Source organism: Columba livia, chromosome 13 (genome assembly GCF_036013475.1).
Source record: "Columba livia isolate bColLiv1 breed racing homer chromosome 13, bColLiv1.pat.W.v2, whole genome shotgun sequence".
NCBI lineage: Eukaryota > Metazoa > Chordata > Aves > Columbiformes > Columbidae > Columba > Columba livia.
This window is the reverse complement of record NC_088614.1, coordinates 10,561,288-10,583,363: the sequence shown is the minus strand read 5'-3', so window position 1 is coordinate 10,583,363 and position 22,076 is coordinate 10,561,288. Positions and strand designations below refer to the sequence as shown.

The 22,076-nt window shown below is 47.2% G+C and overlaps 2 protein-coding genes across 7 annotated transcripts; one reads left to right on the top strand and one right to left on the bottom strand.

Annotated features, from left to right (window-relative positions):
- Positions 1–1,810: 1,810 nt before the first annotated feature.
- On the bottom strand, positions 1,811–14,576 carry TRADD (TNFRSF1A associated via death domain). 2 transcript variants are annotated; one of them, XM_065028922.1, is made up of 5 exons: positions 14,472–14,576; positions 11,615–11,766; positions 8,770–9,047; positions 6,868–7,060; positions 1,811–5,852 (listed from the first exon to the last, which is right to left on the bottom strand). In XM_065028922.1, the coding sequence occupies exons 2-5, from the start codon at positions 11,754–11,756 to the stop codon at positions 5,545–5,547; spliced, it is 921 nt and encodes a 306-aa protein (XP_064884994.1). In that variant the 5' UTR covers positions 11,757–11,766; positions 14,472–14,576; the 3' UTR covers positions 1,811–5,544. The 2 variants fall into 2 exon arrangements, with proteins under 2 accessions (XP_064884994.1, XP_064884995.1); XM_065028923.1 differs by lacking the exon at positions 14,472–14,576 and having other exon boundaries at positions 2,879–5,852; positions 8,770–9,187; positions 11,615–11,758.
- FBXL8 (F-box and leucine rich repeat protein 8) lies at positions 14,542–21,917 on the top strand. 5 transcript variants are annotated; one of them, XM_021290823.2, is made up of 4 exons: positions 14,542–14,910; positions 15,476–15,697; positions 19,098–19,328; positions 19,848–21,917. In XM_021290823.2, the coding sequence occupies exons 3-4, from the start codon at positions 19,165–19,167 to the stop codon at positions 20,821–20,823; spliced, it is 1,140 nt and encodes a 379-aa protein (XP_021146498.2). In that variant the 5' UTR covers positions 14,542–14,910; positions 15,476–15,697; positions 19,098–19,164; the 3' UTR covers positions 20,824–21,917. The 5 variants fall into 5 exon arrangements, with proteins under 5 accessions (XP_021146498.2, XP_021146502.2, XP_021146500.2 ...); XM_021290827.2 differs by having other exon boundaries at positions 14,544–14,910; positions 15,476–15,655; XM_021290825.2 differs by having other exon boundaries at positions 14,545–14,900.
- The last annotated feature ends 159 nt before the right edge of the window (positions 21,918–22,076 follow it).

Genomic DNA, 22,076 nt, shown 5'->3' with positions numbered 1-22,076 from the left:
ATGTCCTAAACCTGAGTTTACATGGCATTGTAGTCCATAGCTGTAGATGGTTGATCCAGATCTGATGCTGAGTATCACGGAAATTTGGAATTAGGTGGTCAGCACAGGATTTTTCCACTGATGACTAAGGGACTTAACCATGCATCTCCTACCGATTTCAGTTAGAGATGTATGGCCAAGTCCCTTCTTTGCCTTAAAAATTCAACACAGAGAAGAAAGAAAGAAGAAAAAGAAGTAATTTTTGATTCTAAGCCTTAAATTGTCTCACCATCTGAGCTCATCTCTGCACAACAGACAAATGGCCAGACCCTTGTCCGGTGTAAAGCGTGTATCTCACCCACGTCATGTACACACTCCAATACGTGGGTCAGGCTGAAGAAACCCTTTTGACTCCTGTTCTAGTATCTTTTCGGTGTAAGGTGCACAATACCAGAGGTTCACGGCTATACCCGAATTTTCCGTTAAACTAAATGAGCAGTTGAAGTGAATCTGAGGCTCCTCATTGCTGTGCGTGCTCACTTTGGTTTCAGAGTCTGTGGGCAGCTGCTGGGGTGTAACTCCGAGGTGGCTCTAAGGTACCTTTTGACACCACAGAGGAGAGGTCACACGGTGACACAGGCAGTGGGATGGCTTCTCAATGCTGAAGCAGATTTTGAAATGAATGGCAAGATTAACAGGTAAGGAAAAACCCCACAATTACCTCATACTGAGAAAAAGACCTTTGTCTGGCACAGCATCCACACCGATCACCAATGTCTTCTCTGAACAAGTAGTTTCCCTCAGCTCTAAGCCTACGCGATTTTTTTGGCCTTATGTTTTGCACATCTTGACAGTGGTGCAAAGTGTATTCTATTTTCTACCTCAACTTCCCCCAGATTTTGAAACAGATGCAGTTCTGAGACTTCCCAGCTATGAAACTCCAGCAAACTGTTTGACTTGGAGGTTCTCTTTTTTTTTCACAAAGCTCTGTAACCTGCCGTGCTGTGAGAATAGCGCCCCGTTTTGCATTAAAAATAATCCGGATATCCAGGTCTTCAATGGTAGGGCTGAAGCTGAAAATAGAAACCTGGAAAGTTGCTGTGAACTGACAGTCATTTTTAATTTGACTTGCTATGAAAATCTGCAAGAGAATGTAATAATTTCTTTAAGGTCCAGCTCATGATTTTTAAGCACTTCCAATCCATACTGCTGAACCTTTTCCTTATTTTTGAGCCATGTACACACTCCACCTGACAGACTGATCCACTGTGAGCAGCTGCGGCATTTGAGAAGTGGAGCTGCTAGAAGAGAGTGTATTTTCTATCTGCTGTGATGGTCCATCATCATCTTCAGCAGACAAATTAATCTATGGTGTACTTTTAAAAAGCACCAAGAGGGCTAATGTCAGCCTCTCACTGACTCTGCCCTCCAGGGCAGTTTGATGATTTTCCTTCATGACGATTTTATACCAGGATACACTGTCAGGTTTACTTCTAGCAGATGCATCACATCGAAGTGTATCTGGTAAGCATGTTCACTTGCACTCTCCTCTTTGTTATTATCCTTTCAAACGCTGCAGCTCAGCGGTGCCAAAACAAATCATCCAAATTCTCCTTTGGATGGATCTTTTGTTCCTTCTGGCAGACTGCAAGGAGCCTCCTTTGAATCTGAAACATTGCTAAAACTACAAAAACAATCTGTACCACAAAAAAGCCCTCCTGGCTCCTTTCCTGTGAGCGTGTTTTGGCCTGGTTTCTGCTGTTTGGTTTATACTTTGTGTATTTCATTTTTTTTATATGCAACTGATTGGTATCTTCATTTGCTTTCAATATTGTGTTATTGTGTGCTGGTTTGCTGCATGTTTGATTCTGAACCACCACCACCACCCCAGAATTTTTTCTTTTCCCAGACATATCTCATACATAGAGAAGAGCTGTTATGGGACAAGGCCAAATTTAGCAGCAGCAGCACTGCCCATGGCTTATCTCCTACACTAGACATGAGCTAATCGGTATAAATAGTAGTAAGGGAGTGTCGCTTGCGTGTCTGGCATCTGAGTAGGTGCAGTATCTGCGCAACGAACTTTGCACAGGCAAGGAAGAAAGCACCAACATGCTCCTCTTCCAATGGTGTGACAGCCAGGCAGTCACTCATTGTTTTACACTGAGGGTGGTGAAACACTGTCCCAGGTTGCCCAGAGAGGTGGTGGATGCCCCATCCCTGGAGACATCCCAGGCCAGGCTGGATGGGGCTCTGAGCAACCTGAGCTGGTGAAGATGTCCCTGCTCATGGCAGGGGTGGCACTGGATGAGCTTTGAAGGTCCCTTACAACCCAAACTATCCTGTGATTATACAATTGTAGCCCTTGGTCTGGCACATAGTGCTGAGTTTCTGGGGTACCTGCAAGAACCCCCAACATCCAGCTCTTTCTTCAGTTCTACACATTATATTACTATCCCAGGCAAATACACACCTCTAAGTTCTTAAACAAATCTCTGCTAATGTTGTTTTTCCTTCGTGAGTGCTGCTTCTTTACCTGTGGCATGTGAGTTCCCTTGTCTTTGCACAGCAGTATAAAACTGCTGTAAAATCTTCTGCATAAAACAGGAGTAAATTCATAGTCAAGCCCCAGTCAACTGCCAAATCAATGCAAATGACGTTGTGTACTCAATCTAGTTAATCACACAATTGCTCAACACAATTCCACCATGGAATAGCACTGGAAAACCCTTTTTCTTTGAGTCTCTGCAATGAAGGCACCTGTGAATGCTGTTAAAGATGATGATATTCCAGAAAGTTTGCCAGGAGCTCCAGCACTTAATGGCACTTTTGAGAAGGAATCTGTGAGTAAGAGGAAACACATATGCCAATTGCTGGCAGAGGAATAAAATGCACAAGGTTTGCATTAAGAAAAAAAGCATTCATGCTTAGTCCTCTGTAATACAGTAATAGCAGCAAAAAGTTTTTTGGACTTGAAGTGGATGCTGAATAATAAGCTTTTCTCATTTTGAGCATTAACAGATGCTATAAAAGCCAGCAGCTCTCACTACTCAGTGGCTGTCTTATAACTGTATATGAAAGTTGTGCATGTGAATAGCTAGCCTGAGAGCTTGGAAATATTCATTAGAAATAGGACAGCAGGCTATGCACATCACCTTGTTTACTAAAGTCTTTCTTGCAAAGTCAAGAGCAACCCTCTTGCTGTTAAAGTAATTTTCAAGCTTCTGATGTAGTTTTGTTTGGTTTGTTTTGTATATTTTTGTTTTGTTTTGTTTTCAATACCATTTGTCAGGTGGGTTGCTGCCAAACACCGTTTCCTAGTTGGGATCTGGCAGGAAAGCTAAATGCTTTGAGGTATGGTTCCACAGCTGCCTAAACTAACTAAGATCAGTATTACCCTGCTGGTCCCAAAAGCAAAACTGTCAGAGAGAGTTGCCTAATTTTGGGAAGAGCACTGGTACTACTGTGAGAGGGTAGGACATTGAGCAGGAACGGGGGAGATGAGACTGCAAGAGCAGTGACACAGAATGGCTTAATAACAGGTCATGGAGCCACAGCCTTTGTAGAGATGGTGCCTGCATGAAGTTCTGCTTCCTTTGAAGCCAAGGGCAAGACAGCAATAGATTCACTCACACCCTGACAACATTCTCCCCATCTCTGACCCCTCCATTTCCTTTCCACATTGTGTACATAACTTTGGGGATTAAAAAGCTACAGAAGGAAGCCAGGTTCCACAGGCTTACGCTGCGGAACGTGATGCTCAGCATATCTGAGGCGTGTGGACCCCAGCTGGGGAGAAGCTGGTCACCAAAATCCTCCTCATCTGGGCCTTCAGGTAGCTGATGCTCACGGCATGTGTTTTGGCAGAATCCAAGGTAGCGGCATCAGCCCCAGGAGCTCGGTCCTGAGCCCAAAACTGAATCTCACGTTGCGTCCATCCCTACCAAACTACAGCTTTGACTCCAGGAATGATTAAGAGGGGAGTTCTGGTTTAAAAGGCGATCAGGGCTTGCCTGTCTGAAAGCCGATCCTACCATGACAGCCAGTGGCCCAACACTTCTGTGCACACGTGGGTTTTACATGTGCTGGCAGAGCTGCCCTCTGCATCAGAAATAAGGCCCACCGGCTATTCCCACAGAAAGGAAGGGCAAAGAGGGATAGAATTAATGAAAAAGGAAGTAAAAAATATATCAGGAAAGCATAGGGAACATGTCAAAGGTAATCAAGCTGCTGTTGTGCTTCACGGGACCTGTGTCATGTGAGATACTTGCTACTTTGTTACAGGCAAAGGTGTAAACTCTGCTCTGTTTCAGCCTGCATCAACCACACCAGGAAAGTCAGCTTCTCCCACTGGAACTGGAAGCCCGAGTCAGCCCTGGGCTTTGGGTGCTTTGTCCTTTCAGCCATTTTAAACCCTTAAAGTCAGGGCAGGTAAATCCAGGCACAGCAGCTGATGCCCAATTGTCGCCCAGTGACAACGCTGCCAGGGAAAGGCTCTGTGCAAATCCCGACTCTCGTGAGACACGATGGCGTGAGCTGTCCCCTCTGGTGGGCTCATCAGGCGGTTTCGAAAACAGCAAAGGCACTAATTAGCAGTTGGCTGATCCCAGGTGATCGCTCAGCACCACGGGCTGGGATCAGGATGGGATTTGATGCTGCAACAGCCCTTAGAGCAGCAGTTCCAATCTGCACTTCACAGGTAACCCGCTGACTAGGAGGCTGTTTCTTTTCCTTCCAGCACTGTGTTTTGCTTTCCAAAGACGCAGGCTCCCTGGGGTTGGTGGGAAAGAGCTAAGCGCAATGTAGTCAATATTCTGTTGCCCACCATGGTCCAGAAAGAGTTGGGAATCTTTCTCTGAATTTGTGTTTGTCCATATTGCTTGTTCAGTGTGTGGAATTGGTTCTACAACAGCAATCTTGTGCCCTGTGGAGGACTGTGACTGTCCCAGGTAAAAGGGAAACTTTCAGTTGGTGAGAGGTGGGAAGGAGCTATCCTAGGGCAGGGCAGGACAGAGGTACTTGCCACAGATGTTCCTCATTTGAAGAATGAAGGAAAATAATATAAAACTGACTTTTCCTTAATTTCCCCTCTGCCTTCGCTTGACGTCATGCCTGAGGGCATAAATGTCATCAATATAAAAATATATACGGCAGCTCTGCAGGTGATGGCCCTGGGCCACAGTTTGAGAAACAGTGGCGGCATCTGCTTCCCAGAGAAATTGTCCGAGACACCTTCCTTGGTTTCCTCCTCTCCCCCACCCTCCCCTATGGCTCTATGACTGTCTGGCTGCTTCCCTGGGGCATTTCGGTCCTGAAGGAAGTCAGGGTGAAAGCCTCTCTCGCCAGTTCCTGGGAAAGTAACGTTGATGTCTGGCAAGAGAACAATATCAGGAACGTCAGAGGTCAGTGTCGGCTTCTGCAAGTGCAGAACCTCTCCCCTCGGCATTCCCATCTACACGGAAACCTGCAGTGATTCTCAGGACTTTCCATTCCCAGATGCTGGCAGCAGTCTCACACACTAGCTAAAGCACGAAAGCCCTTTGCAATGCCCCTGCCCTTCACGCTCTAGGAGCAGTCCTCATTGGAATGGAGGCCCAAGAGCTCCTCAGCCAAGCTGATGAGACTATTTTCTTCCAGGGCTGCAATCAGCCGCGCTATTGTGGCCTTCTTCCCCTCCGAGTGGATAAATCTGAGAAGCATCTGATAGGCTTGTTCATATAGTCCCTCTCGGTCATATTCGAGGGCCAGGTTATCAATGACAGGATCACGCAGGGCCCGGCAGTTCTTCTGCAAAGAGCGACCCACTTGCTTCCATTTTTTGGACACGAGCTTGGCGAATTTCTGGTGGTCGTCTGGGGTGAGCGTTCTGTTGGCTGAAAGGGAGAGAGGGCAGGTAAAACACAGGGGTTTTGTGGCTGCCGTGATGCAGCGTGGTGCAGTACAAGGTTTGCTCGTTATTCTGTGGAACAGGGAATCTGTTTAGGGTCCACAGCACATTATTAACCTGCTGTAGAGCTGGTCTGCTTGTCCTCCAGTGTTTTACCACCAGGGCAGGACCGTGAGTTTGGAGCAGAAGTGCAAGAGCAGTGAAGCTAAAGGACTGTCCCACCATGGGCAGGTGCTGTACACACAGCGCTGAAATCCTCCCACCACACCAGAGCTTGCCCCCCACCCTGCAAGCCTGGCAATGCCTTTTTTATTATTATTTTTTCCCTCATGGTCATCCTTTTTATTTGTTTCAGCCTTTTGAAAACAACTTCTGACCAAGTCACCTATTCCCTACCTGAGCATCCTCAAAATACTGAAACACAGACAGGAGTTCTCTCTCCTTGGCTCTTTAGCACTGAAGACTGTATACATGGCTTAAGCATGCTCAGAAATGATGTAGCTGATGTCAAGCTAGAATTGCAAAGTGAGACTCTCTGAAAGCTCTTTGTAGGGGACAGACCTCAGAGAAAGCCACTGTGCTGCAGGGAGCCTGGAAAAATCAGTCCTGGCGGAAAGCAGGACTGATGGCATCCGCACTAACCTTCCCAGTCCGATCCAACCTCTGCTCTGAACTCGCCTCAACCAAATTACATGGAGGAAGAGAAAACTACTCAGTATTCTTCCTTTTGGTATTAAGAAGTTTTAATATGTGAGGAACGTGGAAATGACACAGGCTCTGGAGCATCTGGTTCTGTGCCACCCCAGAAAGGAAACAAGTTGAGGCCTGATCTGATGCAGTTCAGCAATATCTTAGGACAATTATAATTCCTTCCTTAGGGAATGCTGGGAAATCCTTGATTTAGCTGAGGTAGACCCCAATATATAGTCATGTTAACCTTCCCTTTCAGGTTTTGAGGCAAGGAGGACCAAGGGCTCTCTTGGTCAGTTCCAGCTACTCACCGAACTGTTGTCCCTGAAAGACGAAGGTGACTTGTGGGGAAAGGGAGCTGCCTGGAGAAGGACGAGGTAGAGATGGGGAGTTCAGAGATGCGCAGTCTTTTACAGCAACGTTGTTGTTGACGCTCTCGTGGACAATCAGGCTCTTGAGGCATTCCTCCAGCTCTGTGATTTCTTCGTCCCGCAGGCGGTCAGGCTGTAACACAAAAAGCATTAGTGATTCCTGACAGCTTCACCTTCTCACAAAGCTGTAGATGCTCAGCTGGAAGGTGCAGCTAAAGATGATGGTGTTGAGAGAAGAGCAATGAGAATAACTATAGCCTGAGTTGTAAACTGATCAAATGAGATAGTCTAATGGAGTTCTGGCAGTAAATCTGTGAATATGAATCTGTAATGTGGTATGAAACAGGCAAACTCCCTCTCCTGGGTTTCTCACGGGCAGCAGTGAGTGCTTACAAGTTGCAGAAAACTGCTACTAGTCCACGTTTACTTTCAGCAGCCCTCTGCAAGAATTCAGGTGCACTGTGTGGCTTCTCTGACTCGCTCCACGTGAGGGTCAAACCCACAGAATGGGGTGACTTGATCCAACAGCTCATTGCCACCAAAGCAGGCAGCTCCTGCTACCCCCAGTTCTCTCTCTGCCCTTTCTTTCCCTAAGTTTTGCTATTTTTGGATCCTCTCCAAGGCATTTTTTCTCACTAACCAAGAGAAAACTAGTCTGACCTCTAAAAAGCAGGTAATAAGAAAAGGAGTAAAGAACACAAAACACATGTGAAGACTCAAACCTGGCAAGTGCTCTGACTCAGTCTAGTGTTTAGCTCACATTCAGCAGGCTGGGACCAAGCACTGTCCCCAGGCACTGGCGGTTGTGCCCAATGTCACCTCTCTCTCTGACTGTTGCACTGTCAAGCAGAGGTCAGACTGAGTCAGTTTAGGGGAACTAAGCCCATCTCTGTTGTCCAGTCAGCTAGTTCAGCAGAGGGAGGGAGCAGCAAGCAGAAGTTGACAGGGTATGGGATATCACGTGGTGTTCGGTCCAGGGCTGTAAGGCTTGCATTTCATTCTCTGTGCTTGCAGAAAAGCAACCTGGCAATAGATGCTCTTGTGCTTAATCTTCCTGAGTAGATGGTTACTATCTGTTTCTCAGGACTATCTAGAGGGAGCCAGAGCTATAAGGTTTTGCTAGTTTCAGGTGGAATGAAAGAGGAGAGAAAGGCAATGAGTTTAGTCATGTCAAATGCCTTGGTTTTGTGGTGAGATGACAAGATCTCCCTGTTCTTGCTAGCACGGTTAGAATGCCAGTGCCAAAGTGTGTGATGAGCTAGACATTAGGTATCACCCCTGAGAGACTTTGCCTTCAGAATGGCTGCCTACTCCTGCTGGCAGCAGAAGCTGTGTGTCTCCACCCTGTCACACATTGCTGGTATAATGTGCAGAGCGTTTGCACTCAGGCTCATTTCTGGGTGCAGGTACTGTTGCTGCTCTCTGCAGAGGTGGTGTGTGAGGCAGGGGAGGAAGGTGCTGAGCAGCAATGGTTGCACACAGGACTGCTGTCCTCTCTGCCTGCCTCACAGGTGTGTTGAGGAACACCTCAACTCCACTGCACCTTCTACAATTCCTCCTCTTGGCTGTGGTAACACTCATACTAATTGTTATACAGAGAAATCGTAGTGATTTAGCAGAATCTCTGTAGGCTGTTTTAGGTAACTCTATTGCCCTTCCAGAAAAGTGCACAGCTCTTTTGTGGGCAAGGGCAGAGTTGTTTCTCCATATTATGGTTGAGAACTGAAGGATGGAGAAGTCAACAACCCAGCATGCTGCAGCACAGCAAGATTTGCACCCACCTTCCTGAGTCCCGTGCTACTGTTCCTCATTGCTGCCCAGCCCCCTCCTGCTCTCATTCACCTTTTCTCTGTAGATGCACTCCAGGCAGCGATCCTCATCCTTCAGCATCTTGTCGAGGTGCTCGTTGCCAGCCTTCAGCTCTGTTTCAAGAGACACCGTGGTTGTGGCCAAGGAGAGCTGGAGGTGATTCTGGAGGGACTCCTGGAGCGCTCCTTCCCGGTAACTCCGCAGGAACCGGCGGCAGTTCTCCTGCTTGAGGAACTTGAGCTGGACGATCAGGTGCGGGTGGCTGCAGTGCACTTTGAGTATTTCCGCACCATTCATGCTGCCGGTGGAGTCTGGCAGGGAGAAGTGAGCAGAGTCACTATCCAGGTATGAGACAGACAGCCCAGACCCACTCCCATCCACCACTAAGCCTGCAATGAAGCAGCTTTTGAATTCTCTTCTCTCTCTGATAAAGTCCTCTGGAATGAAAAACCTGTATGTAAAACCAAGAGGAAAGAATTAAGTTTTTGCTGCCTTGCCATCATCAATCCTCATGAAATACGGAAGCCATATGGTACTACAGCCCAGGTAGTTATTCTAACATGGTTTATTAGTGGAGGCTTTAAGTTTGAGGTTCCATTTCCAGGACAGAAATGACTACACTAAAGCAATAGCACAGGGAAGTTTTACAGATGAAAGTGTATAGTTCAGCTCAGTGCTCAGTCAGACTTCAGTCCTTGGGACTGGAGTTTTAAGCAGTGATGAAGGTCCCAGAAAGAGACACAGCGTTTCCTCTCCACCTCATGCCCAGAAGTACCATTTGGCTGTCTCAGAGCCTTCAACACATCTCACATATGGCAAATGATAGTTCCAGCCACAGAAAATGAGGATGCTTGAGACTGGGACTTGACTTGTTAAGCTCTTTTGCACAGAGAATTAATTAATGGTAAAATTTAATCAAGGAGAAGTCAGGGATGTACCTCCTAATGTTAGTGTGGGGGGAGCACGAGCGACATGAACAACAGAAATTGGTCAGGCTTTCATTCTTCCTCCTCCCAGCAAAATTTAATTTTGATTAGCTGTGCACATCGACCTTGTCTCCACAGGGATTTTATATGCTGATGATGACAGTTTAGAATATGTGTTTTTCTCTTTTTTGCAGCAGAGGCCTGTGGGAGGCTGACTGTACTGCTTCCAGACCCAAATTAACCTCTTGGCCTGTCATTTCACAGGGCTAGATGGAGGTGCCAGCTCAGACTGGCGCTACATCAGGTATTTCTAAACCGCGCATTATTTAGACATCCCAAGAATCCTAAGGTAAAGCAGACTTGTGTGCTCCACATTAGGCAGGACAGGTGACTTGGCATTTAAAAGTATGTGGTCTAACAGTGGCCTTACGGGGTTTACTGAGCCCTGGCTGCATCAGAAAGTCTAGTTTGGACCAGATGTGTAACTGGGACAGGGGGCTAGGTACCTAAAAGTGGCGTTTTAATTCACCCTGGCTGACAAGAAAAGTATTTTTATTGCTTCCTTCATGCTTCGTTTTTGTGAGTGCTGGTTAAAAACAAGAGATTCCTTAAGAAGGTAGACGGGCTGGGGAAGGAAAAGCTACACAAGCATGGAAATGTCTGCACACAGACTGGTGTATGACGCAGCTTTATAGCTACCTCAGAAGAGAGGACTTTGCACACATATCTTCACGGAACTTCAGACGGCTTCAGATTTCATGTCCTTTTTAGGTCTGAATAACCATGGTAGGATTTAGTGGGTTTGTGGGCTTTCCTTTAAATGCGTGAGTGGATTCACATTCAAGTAACACAAAACACACATAAATTGAGCCTAACTGGACAACTGTGTTGGGCTTCCTGCTGCTTCACATCTTTGGATTGAGCTGAGAGATGAGCAGGCCTGTACTGGATAAACTAGCTGACTTCGTTAGACTGATGATTACCAGAAGAAATTACAGCATAGTTACACAGGCCAAGTTATATTGTATATAGGTTCAGCTGTATGACAGGTGAAGAATACCATGAGAGTCATTCTAGGTAAATATTATAAGCTTTTCAAATTACTATTATTCTGCAGTCAGACTGGTGCAAAGTTGGGTAGAGAAACATAGTTTTAAAGCCATTTGCACCTCAAGTCTTTTTCTGATATGAATAGTGTTAAATACAGTTGAAGCTAATGTAGTTATTCAGAAAAGAATTTACACTGGGTATCACTCATTTTAAAAATCGGCTTCTCAAAGTAGAAATCATATTTCTGTGGTGGCATAAAGACAGAAATTAAATCTTCTTTCATATCAGTTGCAATATCTCCCCCTCTTACGTAAATGGGTTTAAACAAACATTCATAAAGAAGGATAGCTCGTAGGAAAGTTCAAGTTGGAAGGAAGCCCAGGAAGTCTCTAGCCCAACCTCCTATGCAAAGCAGGGTCAGCTCTGAGGTCAGACGAAGTTGCTCAGGGCTTTATCCTGTTTTGAAAACTGCCAAGGATGGAGAATACACACTCACTCTGGACAGCTGTTTGACTGTCCTCATTGGAAAAATGTTTGTCCTTATGTCTGGTATCTACCTCTTGTTTCAATTTATGCCAGTTGTCTCCCATTCCCCATGCACCACTGCAAAATGTGGCTCCATCTCCCCTTCCCCATAGGCACTGGCAGGCTGTTAGTATGTCCCACCAAACCTTCTCTTCTCCAGGCTGAACAGGTCCAGCTCCCTCAGCCTCTCCTCACACGACAAGTGCTCCAGCCCTCAAGCATCTTGGGGCACCTCTGGTGAACTTGCTCTACTTTACTGTCTTTCCTAAACACAGCGAGCACCAGCTTTCCTTACCCAGGAGCGTGAGGTTAAAGAAAGGCACGGCTTTGCACGAAGAGATGAGACAGTGTGCCAAGATATCAGAGAGGATGGGTACCTGCTAATGCCAGCGTCAGCGCCTTGAACACACTAGGTTTCTTCTGGGAGCTTTCGTAGAGAGATGGCAGAACGATGGTCTTGCACGTGGACTGGAGGAAGAGATAAGCGCTGCCGATCCAAGGAGCGCAGCTGCCTGCCATCTTCAGCACTCTGCGAAATCACACAGGTGAGCTGAGAGACCAGAGGGAAAATGGCCTGATGCCAGGTAAGTGTGTAGAGCAATCACTAAGCACAAGCATGATGGGATTATGGGGATTTACCCCTATTTTCTAGATGAGGTGGTGAGTTGTTAAAGCAAGTGTAACCATTAAGGAGTTTAGTTATTCTGTAAAGCACAGCACAGTGGGACATGATAACCTCAAGACTCGGCAACTCACAAAGCTCTGCATTAGTTTTCCAGCAGAGTCCATTAATTTTACAGTTTAAAGAGACTCTGAAGTAAAGAGTTTGAGTCCTTGTGCCTCTGACAGCCAAGCCAAGACTCATAATGGGGCGCCCCAGGGAGCACTCAGCAGTCCTGGCTCTGGCACATTCACAGAGACTGAAGCCTTGTTGCAGGCAGAGCCATTTTGCCCAAGGACCTGGTCCCCTGATTGTCCTCACTAAAGGATGTGTTGCAGAGCCCAGGGCTCATGCAGCAGAACACTCTGGGCTATCTCTTTGCTCATTTATTATTCTCCTCCCACTGTTCACCTCTTGCAGCAATGCACCTAGAAGATGGCACATCCATCTCTACATTCTCATCATGCCTGTTTCTCGCTGGCTAGCTAATGCAACCTGTCAAATGCAGCTGCACCCAACTCCGCTCCCAAGGCAAAGACAAACCACAACACCTCCCAGGCTAATAGGGATACCTGGAATGGAAAAACTACTAGATTGGGCAATGCCAGATTCAGGTGCAACAGCTGGAGAGCACTTCTCTGACAGCCCAGAGACAGGCATGGCCACTTCTCCTTCCTGGTGCGTACACAAACCACCTAAGCATGTCCACAAGCTGGTCACTGCAAGCCTCCTGAAGCCACAGAGAGCAGCGCTCAGAGCAAGACCTGCCATCCCATCATGGCGACAAGTAGTTTGGGGCTTTTTGCTCAGCCCTGGCCCCAAGTCCTTCCCCCTCTCTCTGACTGCTTGCTTGCACCTCTGTCCCATGATCAGTTGCTTTCCTGCAGACATCCCTTCCTTCCTGCTTTCTGCCCTGTTGCTCAATCCCAACAGCCTTCCCTTGGCTGCCAAGCACTGGCCTGACAGTGTAACTGCTGGCTACATCACTGTCCCTTCTGCTCAGATGTCCTTTAGCTTGTGGGTGTGAAGGTTTTTTGTCACTAGGGGCTGCCAGACTGAGGATGACCTCCCATGAACAGACTGTCCTCCAGGTGGTAGTTGGGGCTGGGAACCATTTCCATCCCTGGTAGCACATCAAACAGAGCACTGGGATGTATGGCTCACCCTGTTTCCTTACTAGATCCTTAAACTGTCCCAAGCACGGAGACTTTTACTTGTTCAGAAAATACAGGAAATAACCAGTGAATCTTAAAATTCAAAAGGAAATTCAGGAGTTCCAGGAGTGCCTGCGGGATGCTGAGTGTTTCCAGGCCAGGAATTCCCATGTCACACAGGCCTTTTAGAAAAGCATCTCATAAAGAAAAGGAGGATGTGTTGCTGCTGCAAAGTCCAGGTCTGGTCTGAGCCTCCAAACACCATGAAGTTTGGGATCTGGGCACCCATCTCCTAGCATTTTGCAGAAGGGTAACAGAAAACTGAGTAACATATTGGGAAACTACAGATGTGGAATATTTAAAAGATTTAACACACAGAAAAAATTATCTTTTGCAGTGCAAATGCCGGAGAGCTCCCTACCAGCCCAGAGGCACATGAAGTACAAGGAACCTGTTTCATCCTGGTCCTGTCACAGCAGCACAGATCCTGCTGCCCCTGCACCCCCTCCCCACACAGACCATGCTCTTGCTCCTCAGCAACTGCCTGGTTTGACTCAGCAGTGCTGGGGAGTCTGGAAATTTACACCAGGCTTGCAAAAACTCAGGTAAGGAGCCCTTTGCTGTTGTGCCTCTCTGGTGTTATCACAGCAAGTAGAATAGAATAGAATAGAATAGAATAGAATAGAATAGAATAGAATAGAATAGAATAGAATAGAATAGAATAGAACAGAACAGAACAGAACAGAACTCAGGTAAGGAGCCCTTTGCTGTTGTGCCTCTCTGGTGTTATCACAGCGAATAGAATAGAATAGAATAGAATAGAATAGAATAGAATAGAATAGAATAGAATAGAATAGAATAGAATAGAATAGAATATGTTTGAGTTGGAAGGGACCTTCAAAGCTCACCCAGTGCCACCCCTGCCATGAGCAGGGACATCTTCACCAGCTCAGGTTGCTCAGAGCCCCGTCCAGCCTGGCCTGGGATGTCTCCAGGGATGGGGCATCCACCACCTCTCTGGGCAACCTGGGCCAGTGTTTCAGCACTCTCAGCGTCAGGCGGCTGCCTTCCTGTAACAGACTAACTGGGAGGGGACTCTATTTTAAAGAAGAGCTGGGGCAGCGAGGCCGCAGCAGCCACTAGCCCTGGGGACCGCCGGTGGTGGCACCACCTTTTCCCCGCTGCCTGCATGTCCCTACTGGCTCAAACACCGCTGTCTGCGGACCCGTCCCGGCACCGCCGTCCAGCGAGCGGGGCAGCACCGGGGGGGGCCGGGGAGCGCCCCGCCAGCCCGACCGCGCCCGGCATGGCCCGCGGCCCCCGCCGCCCGCAGGGCCCGACGCCCCGCGGCTTCCCCGCGCCCTCGGCCCCCCGCCCCGGCAGCCCCGGGCCCCTCCAGCGGCTCCGGGCGGCTTTTACCTTCTGCCACCGCCGCCACCCGGCCTCGGCGCCGCCGCTTCCGCCTCTGCGCGGCACCGCCCGCTGCTCCGCCGGGCCGGGCCGGGCGGGCCCCGCTGGGGAACCGGGCCGTGTGCGGGCGCAGGGGGGTAACGGAAAAGCAACAGAACAAAACAAAACAACCATTGGAATGCCAGAGGTCTTCCGCTTTCCGTGAATGTCTTCTATTTTTCTCATACTGCCACCAAAATCCAGCCCCGAGAGCTGGATTTCAGCTCACGTTACTCACATCAAAACCAGCGGTAAGGCCGGCAGAAAATGCTGCTTGCTGAGGTCTGAGCAGTTCTTGCCGCACCCTGACACCTCCAGGTCTCCGCACCACAACCTGGCTGGTGGCTCCGGCAGCAACTGAATGCCCACACAGCTTCGGTCACTTGGTCGCTCATATAGGTGAGGATAGGTAAGATGTTCAGAAATTCTGTTTGGAAACCTGAAGAGCTGTCCACCGTCTGGGACTGGTGTGCATCCCTGGTCTGGTAGGGATGGAGGAAAGCGGGGTTGCTTGAACCCCTTGCGTAGCTTGTGGATGATGGCACCGCAAAGCTGGTGGGTCACCGCTGGCACTCCTCAGCTTTGCCCTATGATGCTGCTAACATGGGTGAAAATGAAGATTGGTTGGGTTAATAATTGCTGAGCAGTGGAGGAAGTTCAGATCTTACACCCTCTCTTCCCTGGAGCTCATTATGAAAGGGTTTCCCAGGATAAGTTGATGGTGGAACACAGTAACCGCAGCATCTGTAACAGCATCCAGGGGAGTCTGTTTGCTCAGGAGGGAAGAGGGTTGTCCAGACAGGTGGGGGATGCCCCATCCCTGGACACATCCAAGGGTGGACGGGGCTCTGAGCAACTTCATCTAGTTGAAGATGTCCCTGCTCATGGCAGGGAGATTGAACTAGATGACATTTCCCTTCCAACCCGAACTATTCTATGATTCTATGTTAATGATGTAGAGTTTCTTTCTCCAGGCAAATCCATCAGGTTCGACGGTCGTTGCCATCCAAGAGTGTGGTGAGCGAAGGAGGAAAGCTCCCAAAAGAAATGAGCAGGGAGTCAGGCACCATTTGTGAGAGCAGTGCTGGTGGAGGAGCCCTCTGGGACCTTGCTTAGCAAGAGCAGAGCAGCGTGATACTGAGCACGGTGAACAGGTGAGGACACCTGGGCTGGGCCTCACGTCTCCTACAGGAGAGGTAAGATGGTGGTGTCAGTAGAGCTGCTGAATTCTGCTAGGCGTTCTGGTTTAGTCCTTCCTGTAGTGATTCCTGGATGATCTTCCACCTCTTTCTGAGAGAGATGAGGCTGTTAACTCCACTGTACTCCTTTGACAAGCTGAATGGAGAGGTAGAGAGAATAAATCAGCTTTTCTCAAGTACATGAGAGGTTTTGTGACAAGCAAAGTGAGGAGCTGGATTTGGGTCTCCATCACTCAACCTTGAGTAGCAGGCTCCTGCCCAGGCTGCATTTGTCCTCCCACAAGCGGAGGGGTAACAGCAGCTCCCATGGTTGTTCCCAGCTGGTGAGAAGCTGGTATGGGCTTGGGTCCAGAGTTTGTGGCCACGTGCTAGTGGCCATTGCTCTGGCTTGACAGTCAGTTTGTGCCAACTCTCTGTGGAGCTAAACTTCAAACAAAAGTGAAAAACATTATTAAAAAATTATATATATACATATATAAAGATGGCTATATATTTAATGGTATTTTACAACCACAGTATTTTAATAATATAAACTATTTTTTTGCCAAAGGAAAAGCATAATTGAATAAATCCCTGAAGGGATTAATCCAGGCTGGGTCTCTTAGGTGCTCTCTTTTGAAGGGTCTGGGCCACATCCAGGAGACCTTCAGGGTCAGTAGCCTGGTCATGCCAGAGCTTCTGAAAACCAGGCATTTACTTGCTGACAGTTCAAGAAGAAGCTCATGAGTTCATGCATTTAATGGTTAATGGGGTTAAAAAAGCCCAGACATCCCAACCTTCCTGTACAAAACAACAAGCCTGAGGCAGTGCTGATTCCCAGAGCCAGGCAGGAACAACAGGGACCATCAACCACACGTGTCCTGTAAACATTTCCTACTGGAAGCTAATCTGTTTGCTCTATATTGCAGGGGTAAAAAAGGAAAGGGTAGCTGAGACCCGAGTTTCTCTTCTGCTAATGCTTGCTGAGTTTGTGCTTTCAGGGAGGTTCCCGTGTGGGGAAATCAAAGTGCTTGAGAAGCACTTGGAGTTTCACCCTGTTGTTTCCTGCCTGGGAAGTAAAGATGCCAGTGAGGGGAGAGGCTGCGGCTCGGAGGGGCTGCGGCTCAGAGGGGCTCATCCAGCACAAGATGTTGTGTGTTGGGATTCAGTGGTGTGTGTGGTTGGGGAGAGAACAGGCTCTGGAGCCCTGTGCTCCCCCCAAGCCTGACCCCGCAGGGAAGCAGGGTGTTGGGTAACGGGGTGGGGTGGACACAGGCAGTAAGGGAGGAGGATGGCGGAGCTATTGTATTAATCTGTGCCTTCCCATACAGGAGAGCGCAGCATCCTAGCTCCCGCCCGCGGGCAGGGAAAGCGCCTCACTCTCAGCTGCTGTTTTCCACAGCTCTGCTGCTATTTTTCCGCGTCTCCTCCTCCGCTCCTCCCTCTGGTGCACAGTCCACACTGGGCGTCGCAGCCAGGGGAGCACCGAGGACGAGAGGCTCTGCTCTGAGAGGTAATGCTGGGCCCCTCCCCGGGCTGCCACGGCTGGGGGGTCCCCAGGCTGGGGCGAGAGGCAGTTGGCCCCGGCGCGTTGGGCGTCTGGCCCGGGTTTGGCACCGCCTGTTCCTGTTGGGGCCACGGCTGCTCGCTCCCTGTTCTGGCTCCATGGGGCCTGCTCTGCCGAGAGCTGACAGCTCAGCACAGCACCCGGCAGCTCCTCCATCGTCTGGTTAATATATCGCGGAGATCCTCGCTGGCTCATGACAGCCGATCCAAACCCAGCTATCCAAACCCAGCTGCCCGTGCTGGAGCAGGCACCCAAAGTGGACCAAAGCCCGAGTGTGCTTCTTGCTGACTCAAAACCATGCAATTACTTAAAGTAACACTGATAATTTTCCCTGCCTTTCTGCTCTCAGGCCATGTTTTTAAGCTTTTCCAAGCAATCACCACAGCTAGAAATGCACTCTAACTTTCTAAAAGACTCAAGGTCCTTTTCACATGACTCCAAGGGCTTGTATTTTAATGAAAAATACAATGAAAACATAAGATTTTTATGGCAAAGAGCAGTTTAACATTTTGACAAATATGTATTATTATAGAATATGGTAGTAAAAGCAGCTATTAAAAAAGTAGAAGAGTAGAGTCCAAGCTGTCAAAGTGGTTGTCAGAGAAAATAGTGAGTTCCCAGGAAGGAAGCAGGACGGTATCGCTTGGCAGTGGGTGGAAAGGGGGTTGTCGCCGATACGATGGTAGATAAGATAGTATAGCTGCTATGCTACTGCTACTTCACACTCAAAATAATGAGTCACGCTTCAAAGCAGCATATTCTAGAAAAATGCGCAATTGTGTTCCTCTCTGCATTATGCTTTTTGCATCACTGTTCTGCACTTGCTTCATGTTTTTCAACTCTTTCCCTGCTTCAAGGATATCTAGAAGTGCGGGCTTTCATTTAAATGAAACCTTAGATGTTGGGATAACGCTGTGACTCCAAGACCTGGGGCTTGAAAAGCCAGAGGGCGTGAGGACATGCCATGAAGTTCAGAGGGAGATTGGGAGAATTGGCCCATGCTCCAGTGCCAACCTGAGAAGGGGAAAGTTTGCAGTTAAAAATCCCTCACTTGTTTATGAGAGCGTTGAAAAAAATCCATCATGCTGATAGTTTTATTTGTGCAGAAATCAAGAAGATGGGTACAACACATTTTGGAAGAAGGTGAAGAAAAAAGTTCAGTAATGGTGTGATGCTATGAACCTCAGGCTTGTCGGGTGCTTATTCTTTTGCATTATAGTTCACGTGAAAGGTTAATCAAAATATATTTTCCATTTCTATGTCAGACATGTATAAATGCAATTTCTAAGAACTGGAGTCACTGTAATAAAACGTCTTGTTTTTTTCAAACTGGCACATGTTATCGTAGGGAGGGACCACTGTAATTAAACTGCCGGTTCTATAATACTATAGGCCTTCTCTCACTATCAGTAAAAAATGGGTATGTGAGTTTGTTTTCCGTACAGAGCTCCTGTTTGCAAAGACGTTCCCTCCCCGCCCAGTTTGAGAAATCTGTCTCATCTTTTTGACTACCAGAGCAACAGTTCTAGAAAATTCCCTTGCATTTTTATTTCTCAGAGTAGTGAAACCTCACTGCAGGAAAAAGGCTTTTTTTTTTTTTACCCCCCCAAAGCTTTGATCTGCCATCTTTAGCTCTTGAAAAGTATCATCCAGCTTCTCTGGCTTGATTGAAAAAAGTGTGCAAAAAATTGGCCAACAGATTTTCCTCATTTTTGTGTTGCATTTCAAAATGTGTTGAAATTTCATGTTTGAGAAGAAATATTAACCTTCTTTGTGATCAGTTGCATTGGTTTGATTTGTGAAATAACTCCTAATATGTATATCTTTTCCCCCCCCTCTTTCTCTTTACAGGGACTTTTGAGAATTAACTGCAGTTTTGGAAGTTTTCCCCATTTTTAAATCTGCCTGAATTGGCAAAATGCCTGCTCCGGGTCCAGAACTGTGGAATTACATCCCAGAAGAAATCCTCATCCAAATTTTCTATTATCTTTCTCTTCGAGATAGATACACAGTCTCCCAGGTGTGCAGGCAGTGGGCTACAGCTGTTTCTTCGAGCTCTGTTTGGCATTTCACGGAGATCAGGTAGGAAGAACGGGTTTCTAATGTCTAATCATCTCTGCAGGTGTAACAAGATCATTATGTTTCCAGTGCCTGCCAAACACTTAGACCACTCTACTATGATATTACTGACATTCATTTTGATTTCTGAGTGTGATATCATCTTACATGACTAGCGTCTTTTTATATAATAAAAGAAAACTGTGTTATATGCTGGGGTTTTTTAATTGCTGCTGCTGATTTGGGTTTTACAGGAAGTATTACAGTATGGTGCTCTAAGTTGCCGTTTGAAAATGGCAGGAGACAGTTACTAGTCAGCATCATCATGACACATTTCTCTGATGGGTCTTTCTGAGGACTGACTTTTCTCACCTCCCAGCTCCTTCAGTGTTTGGCCTTATAGTGACTCTCCAGACACCAAGTGAGAAGAAGCATCTAGGGTACCTGTTGATGTTTGTAAAAACACCAGTAAAGGAGAGTATCTGCTCTGTTCTTGCTCAGCTCAGCTTTCACAGTGACTAAGAGTGTGTTTTACCCTTCCAGCTGTGATTCGGAGGATGAGGAAGGCATGCTGCAGAGCCTGCTCCAGTTCCTCAGCCAAATCAAACACCTGAAGATTGTGTTTGACCAGTCCAAGGAGGTCAACAGAAAGAATGTGACACGCATCTTGGATGTGCTGGCAAAACAGAACCACAAACTGCAGCAGTTGTGCATTGTGTGCCACGGGGAGAACCCATATTTCTACTCTGGCCAGGACATCCTACAGAGCATACGGAATATATGTGACACTGAAAACCAGATAGATCTTCAGCATATTGATTTTCGACAAATGCCCTTCACTCTTGATGGTGAGCTTGTTGAACTCTTAGCTACCGCCAACCCAAACTTGCACAGTTTGTTCATCAACAACCGCACCCTGGTTTGCAATGTGGCACCAGACACTATTAGGAAAGTTCTCAGAGCGTGTCCCAAGCTCTCAGCCTTGGGGGTTTACTATGCCAGTTTGTCTGACGATGTATTTCAGGAACTGCTCAAGCCCGAAAGAGCAGCTTTCACCCATTTAGACATTTTCTGTGAGCGCCTGGACAAATATATACCAGTCATCTCAGAAGAGCTCTGGGCTGCTGTAAGTCGAAAGCATCCTCAACTCTGTGTAGATCTTGAGTTTGATCACACAGTCCCTGCCTGCAAAATACCTCTGATCCTGAAGCTGAATATACCTGTGAGCACGCTGCAACTTAATACCTATAACTACATGGTAAATCAGATTAGGTTTGTCACCCAGAGCTACAGTAGTACTTTAAAGAAGCTGACGCTGCAAACCACGTCCTCGGAGGACTTAAATTCCTCTCTGGTAGATCTGGCCAGGCAGTGCAGAAATCTGGTGGAGATCCACTGCTACTGTGTGGTCAGCCAGGAGGTGGTGGAAGCGTTCCTCACGCACTGCCCTGCTCTGAAACGGTACACGCTGAAGGTCACCAGGGAACGGCACCCTTGGAAAGCAGTAACAGTTCAGTGACCATCTCCTACTGACCTCCTGGGGAAATGGTGGGGATCCGCAAGAGGACAGGGAAAGAAGATTTAGGGTTAAAAGCAAAACGCTGCAAAATGCCCTCTGCTCTCACTGAAAACATGCTGTTTCACCAGCACTGGCTGTTAAATATGATGCATACCTATTCTGCAGCACTTTTACACTCAAATGTGATAGAGAAACTTTATAGAAATATAGAGAAACTGGTTATACGGAGAAACAGAATTGCTGTTTTTATTATTTTTATCTTTCTTAGTTGGGTTATGAAAGGCAGGTCTTTTCTGCTCTCCTTTATTTAGCAGTAGCATGAACGCCAAGTTTACCCTTGGGTTTTTACTGAGGACCTCAGCAAAATTTAATTTTGTTTTTACATTTTAAAAGCACCTCAAAGTCAAGCACACTGTGTCAGGCACCCAGCAACTGGTGAAATAGTGCAGGATGGGGCAGCTTCAATGCAGCCATGTTCTACCCAGTGGGGTACGTAGCCATGCAGGTTCAGTGAGCAACGGCAACTATTAATAACTGTGGTCACCTGATGGAAAATCCACTCTAACCTGGGTAATTCCTCTTGTGGCATTTCAGGGATGGTGAGCTCACCCATTATCCAGTTGTCAAGTAGCTTCCAGCTTGGAAGGATATTACAGGAGCTGAATTTTCTTAGTAAATGCAAGCAGGAGAAAAAGCACTTAAGGAAAAACATTGACACGGTAGTAATAAAAGGCACATGGCCTGAAACTTCCCTTGTCCATCTTGTCTTTCCGTTGCTCAGGAATGCAGATTTCCAGGTCATAATTTGAATGCCTTTTGCAAAGACTGTTGCTTTCATTTCATGGTTAGTATTTCTTAGGAGAATCAGGAGAGTTAACAGTTTTTGCATCTGATACCTGCATTCACATGCAAGTTATCTTGCATCTGCTTTAGAATATGTGTGTGTTGGTCTGTTGTACCAAAGATTTTGGTGGATGTTATTTGAAGAGTGGTTTCTGAGTCGAAATAATTCTGGCATAAAGATACACTGCAAGCACCTACTTAGAGCTACCAAAAGCATTTATAATAATAATAATAAAGCATATTGCAATCTAGATTCTATGTGTAGCTGTTTTCATCACCTTCTTTTCTGACCTAAGAGCCCAGTCATTTCTCTTGACAAATAACATGGGATCTGTAGCCAAAGCAACTTACAATTTGGACTTTTCAAAATCTTGCCAAAGATGTGCAACCCTGAGGTCTGGCCGAACCTT